Source organism: Nanorana parkeri, unplaced genomic scaffold (assembly GCF_000935625.1).
Source record: "Nanorana parkeri isolate BGI_ZX_2015 unplaced genomic scaffold, ASM93562v1 scaffold10, whole genome shotgun sequence".
Lineage (NCBI taxonomy): Eukaryota > Metazoa > Chordata > Amphibia > Anura > Dicroglossidae > Nanorana > Nanorana parkeri.
Window position 1 is genome coordinate 4,507,959 of NW_017306278.1, and position 5,994 is coordinate 4,513,952.

The window sequence follows — 5,994 nt, forward strand, 5'->3', positions numbered from 1 at the left end:
AGGGTCACTGCTGGGAACAGGGGGAGCTGAGCTGCTGGGTCAGTGCTGGGAGCAGGGGGAGCTGAGCTGCTGGGTCAGTGCTGGGAGCAGGGGGAGCTGGGCTGCTGGGAGCAGGGGGAGCTGAGCTGCTGGGTCAGTGCTGGGAGCAGGGGGAGCTGAGCTGCTGGGTCAGTGCTGGGAGCAGGGGGACCTGAGGTGCTGGGTTACTGCTGAGAGGGGAAGCTGAGCTGCTGAGAGAAGGGCTTGAGTGACTTCAGTGATTCTGCTGATGAATTGCTCCACAGTGCCTTCCCCAGCAGAGAACAGTGAGACTGCTGCCATTGGGATGCACTTTAAAGTGAACCTGAGACGACTAAAATATAGGTGCAGGCCTTCATGAATATATTAGATGTATTATTTATTTATTACACATTTATATAGTGGCGACAATTTACGCAGCGCTTTACATACGGCACATTCACATCAGTCCCTGCCCTCAAGGAGCTGACAATCTAAGGTCCCCATCTCACATACATAAAGGGCCAATTTAGACAGGAGCCAATTCACCTACCAGCGTGTCTTTGGAGTGTGTGAGGAGACCTACACAAGCACAGGGAGAACATGCAAACTCCTTGCAGATAGTGTCCTGATTTGAATTTGAACCAGGGACCCCCAGTGCTGCAAGGCAGAAGTGCTGACCACTACGTCACTGTGCTAATGGAAGCAGTGTTAGTCCTTGAATGAGTAGTAGGCAGTCCCTGTACAACAAAACTCAGACTGGGAGAGGGAAAAAGCAGCAAAAAGGAACCAGTTGTGTTGCAGTTCAAGGAACATGCTAATAGGAGGAGAAAGCAGAGTGATGAGCCCTTCAGTCTGCTGCTTCTCTTTTCACTGTCCAGTCGTGGGCTGGGGGCGGGACAAGACCTGTAAATGTTACTTAATTGCAGCAGAGAAAAATCAGGCCTGGTGGGGTAGGGTGTGCTGTGTGGCAGAGCTGTGCAAATCTCAGAACTTCCCAGACAGAATACAAATCCTTTGGCAGGTAAAGCCGCTCCCACGTCCCGTGTTTCACCCTTGTGTGTAATCGCAATTCCTTATTCAGCCCAGCCTGTAACTTTGATAACAAGGTCAGTTGCCACGACGTGGAATTTTCCCGCGATGAGCGGGATCGGATATGGGGAAACGGCGAGGAAACCTTGCTCCTAAGAGCTCGCAGTCTGTCGGGATTCCTGCGCGCATCGTTGGCCATATGCCCCAGGATCCCCGCCAAACTTTTAGGAATAGCAGACTGAAGGATTTTCTTGCTAGACTTAAAGCGAGCATCTGTTTTGTTTTTCCTTCCCCTCCTTGTCTTTAGAAAGCCATCTGTTTTCTTCCTGTGTTTTGCCACCACACCGTCCCTTCAATCCAAATATTTAGGCTTTTTTGTTTTGTTTTTGCTGATTTGATTGAGCGCATTGTGAGGATCTCATCTGATACCCCCCATCACCACCACCACACCAACCTCCTCCCTTTTCTTGAGGAAGAAGTCCTCGTTAGTTGGTGTTGTTCAGGGGAATGTCTGAAACAGACGCCTACGCAGAATGCACTCACCCACGCAACGTCCGCCCCCACACAGTTCTTCTCACCCACTTTCCTCCCGTCGTCTCTACGTCTGGCTCCAGCATACTTCCCAGGCTGCCTCTCATTTTCTCCTTCCCCGCGATCGATGGAAAATACGCCATTTGTTTTCTTGCGCCGTTTTTTTTTTCCCTCCACTTTTTTTTTTTTTCGTTCTTTTCCTTTTTTTAAATCCATATGTAGGCAGCAAGCGTGCACACATGTACGCCAAGCCGCGGTATTCTCATTGTATCTGCTCAATTTTTTTGTTTTATAAAGTCAAGGAGAAAAACAGGTGTACGCTGCGTAGGGATTTCTAAATCGTCGGCTTTCCCTGAACAAATGCGTTATTGTGTTACCGCACAGCGAAGAAAAACTTCTTCTTACGCTCGCATCTGCAGCCAGGGCTATCTCTTTTATCGCATTGCTGAAGGAACGCAGACATTTTGTAGTTTGTTTTATGCTTTGTTTGTTTTTTCTGCTTAACTACTCATGAAGCCGAGAGAGCTTAGAGGCTTATACTTATCTGCTCCAAACTTTTATATACTATATAATATACATCTCTCCCTCTCTTTTGCTGGCAGAGCCAACTAAAGATGTTGCCTGTTAAAAAAAGCACATTCATGAACATTTTTGTTTCCTTGCAACCAACGTTTTGCTTGTTTTTGGGCTTGTTTAAAGTGACACTAAACTCAGGAGTTAAATGTTAACAATTTACCCAAGTACCGGAACTATTAAAGCGGACCTATACCCAAATCTTTAAAATAACAGCAAACACACCTTTATAAATGTTTAGTAATGACAATCTAGAAACACATACTTCTAGATAATTGCCGGCTTTGTATTCTTTGTAGGGATGCACCAATAACAGTATTTCGGTATCGAGTACCGATATTTTGTTTTCCTGTACTTGCCAATACCGATACCGGACATCCCATTAAGGAAGCCAGGCGGCCTGTAATGACTCGCTACCCTGCTTCCCGATTAGCCGCGAAGCCGGGCGGCGTGTAAAGACTTGCCAGCCAGCTTCCCGATTAACAGGGAAGCCGTCCCCATGCTTCGCGTCACTATGTGCCGAGAAAGCATGAAGACGGCTTTCTGGGCAATCAGGGCGCCGGGTAATGACGCTCCATGCTCTCTCTTCATGATGAAATAACACGGCTCCTGGCTTCCTGATTGGTCGGGAAACTGGCCAGCGAGTCCTTACACGCTGCTCAGCTTCCTGATTGGCCAGGAAGCCGGCTCCATGCTCCCTCGTCACTAGTGATGAGGGAGCATGGAGCCGGCCAATCGGGAAGCCGGGCAGCATGTAATGACGCGCTGCTCGGCTTCTTGATACAGGAAGTATCGGTTTAGGCATCGGAGCATTTGGGCGAGTACGTCTACTCGCCCAAATACTCGGCATCGGCACTCGGCTGTAGATCCTAATTCTTTGCATACATTATTTCTCTTTGCTTCCCCAGTCTTCTGACAGTGGCCATGTTTACTAAGGGCAGATTATGAACAACAATGTATCTTATTTGTGTATCACTCGGCTGTAGATCCTCCAATCATCTCTGAATTGGTGCTGACACTGTCCTTCCTTCTGGAGGGGGGCTACTTTTGTTCCCCATGGTCCCTGTGTGTGTTGTAAAGTAGTCATCGCTCCAAGCTCCGCCCCTGGGATGGACTGCAATCTCAATACAAATCAGTAAAATAAACATGAGATTGTAGTCCATCACAGGAGCGAGCTTGGAGCAGCCAATCATATTTGTCCTTGACATGCGTTAATTGAAGGAGGATTTTTGATTGGTTGCTGCACGTTGCCTCTTTGCGCCTAAGTCAGTGCGACCCTGTGTATCTCATGGCTGTCCTCTGTTTGTCTCCTGTAGATGACACGCCTGGTGATGCCCGGAATGCTGGAGAGGTGAGTCACTCCCTGCCTCAGACACACAAATAAACACTACCCAGACAAGCCCTCATTATTATTTATAGGGAGGAATCCTTTTCTTTGAAAAATTCATTCTGGTGACTAATCCGCCTGGCCTCCATGTTGGTAGCGATCGGAGGTGACTCATAAGGACGGAGGGTGACTCACTGGCCTCGTGGAATCCTCCAGCTCTCCTCAATGCTCTTGTGGTGATTTTCTTTTTTAGAACGGTATTAAAAAAAAAAGGTCTGTGAGTCATCAATACAGAGTGAACAGCTTTCTATTCTTAGGGGGAATTACATTGAATGGGGGTGGGAGTTTCCTAAGGGATTACCTGCTTCCAGGCTGCAGCAGTTCAGCCATGTTAAAAATGTCAACGTGTAAACACAGCAGCAGTCATGCGTTGTAAGCCCGGGGGCCCCTCAGGACCGCCGGCATAACGCTTGCTGGGCGGGCATCCTTCTGGGCATATAAAAGCCACATTCGTCTGGAAGCTTGTTGTGCTCATCCAATGGCCAGTTGCAACCCGGCTAGAATGATCAATCGATGATCGATGTACCCAAAGTGGATATTTCAATTCGGTGTGGGGGTTATCAGCTGGTTGAACCACCAACTACGTTCTTACAACCCCCAAGGGATGCGGAGAAGAGATCTTTGCTTGTATCCCAAGCGTCACCCACTTGCTAAGTTCTAAAATACGCTCTACCTCCTCCTGTCCAGTATCCACCAATGGAGCCTCGACCTTTCCAAAACAATCATGCTCCAATTACTAGCACAGGAATGGGGATCCTCCTAAAATGTTCTTCATTGTATCATGGCATAAAAGCAATAATAAATGACATTTCCGACGCGTTTCAGTCCAAACGAATAGTCTTAGCCAGGGCCGTCCCTACACTATTTGCCATCTGAGGCCCTTTGTTGGGATTGCGTTGCTGTTATTCTATGGTCGGTCCGGGGGGGTGCAATCATTGAATTGCGTTGCTGTTATTCTATGAAGTCGTTCCAGGGGAGGGGGTGTGTTTGGTTGAGCCTTGCTGTCAGAGGCTCTGTCCGGCTTCCCGCCCAGCTCGCTAGCGTCACTGGTTGCCTGGAGCTCGGCAGGACGCCAGCCAAAGCATCCCACTCAGCTCCTGGCAACCAGTGATGTCACTGAACGGGACGGGAAGCCGGAGATACCGTCACAGGTTGCTAAGAGCTCTTAACAACCTGGGACGTTGCGGCGGCTTCTTATAAGGTGGCAATGCTCTGTCCCTGTCTCCCAATTGTGCCCTTGCGTTGTCTACCTGTCACACAAGCTACAAGGGGCTGTAACACATAACACACATGTAGAGGGGGGTTTCTCAAATTTGACTGCAAAGGTGGAACTACACTTTAATGGGATATTGGTGCCCGTATAAGTGGGATTTTTTTTTTTTTTTTAGGTCTAAAGGCGTCATTCTGAATATCTCTTCTGGAAGTGGCATGTACCCTGTCCCCTTGCTGACTGTATACTCTGCTACCAAGGTAGGTGGCCCCGTTTCGTTATTTAGCAATAACTCCACCAAGCTATTCGCTTCAGTTGTTTTCACATACCTGTCTTTTTTAAAACCCAAGTTCAGCCCAAACTTCTAGATTTGGACAGAGTGGGGAGCTTCTCTCCAGGTTTTTGTTGGGTTCTGTGACTTTCACAGGGAGATTTTCCCCTCACGTCCTGTCTCTGTGACACCAGGGCAAGAAACGTGTTCCTCTCTTGTCACCAGGAAAGGTAGTCATAGACCGCGATCACAACCTGATTAAGATTCTAAACCTTCTCACCACTGGAGAGATAGCCCACGATTCATGTCCCTTTTAACCTCTGACACAAGGACAGGAAGTTCAAATAAATCTCCCAGTTGTGACACACAAAGCAGTAAAAACTTGATAAAGGTTCTAATCTATCTCTTTAAGAATTTTGGATGGAGATGGTCTTAAAAGGATAACTACACTTTGTATTCTTTAAAGCTCAACTCTAGTTTGGGCAAAGCTTAAACAATTTCAATCTCTGGCATTTCCTAATCTATGCTCTCCTCCTATTTGGTGCTGTCCCTGCAAACACACCCATCCAGGAATGCGATGCCGCTGCTTTTCTGGGTTAAATGACTCCATGAGTTAATCCACCCATTTCCTGTGAGCCCAACACGGCAACCTGAGCAGGTAAACTGTGAAGGCAGAATGGGGCCCTAGGCATGGTAGTAGCTTTGTTCCCTGCAATCCCTTCGCTTGACATTGACAGGGATTGCAAGGCACAGATAAGTTGCCCTGTCTGCACAGGGATCATGCCACCAACTCACCCCATTTGCTGGGCCTCCTAGACATCCATTGGAACTTGGGCCCCTTCCCAAGTTGCCCTCTGTATGATTGGGCTCTGAAACAATTCCCCCTCCCCGGGCGGTCCAGCTCTGAAACCCCCCATCCCCGGAAGGTCCTGCTCTGACACCAGGCCTCCCCGGACATTCCGGCTCTGACACCACCCCCAAACCAATCCCACC

At 48.4% G+C, this 5,994-nt stretch overlaps 1 protein-coding gene across 1 annotated transcript in view; it reads left to right on the forward strand.

The window, feature by feature from the left end:
- The window catches only part of HSD17B12 (hydroxysteroid 17-beta dehydrogenase 12), a 64,172-nt gene that overhangs the window by 48,572 nt on the left and 9,606 nt on the right, over nt 1-5,994 (forward strand). The window contains exons 7-8 of the mRNA XM_018554997.1: nt 3,450-3,484; nt 4,909-4,990. Coding sequence (XP_018410499.1) covers nt 3,450-3,484; nt 4,909-4,990 — 117 coding nt within the window. The remainder of the gene's footprint in view (nt 1-3,449; nt 3,485-4,908; nt 4,991-5,994) is intronic.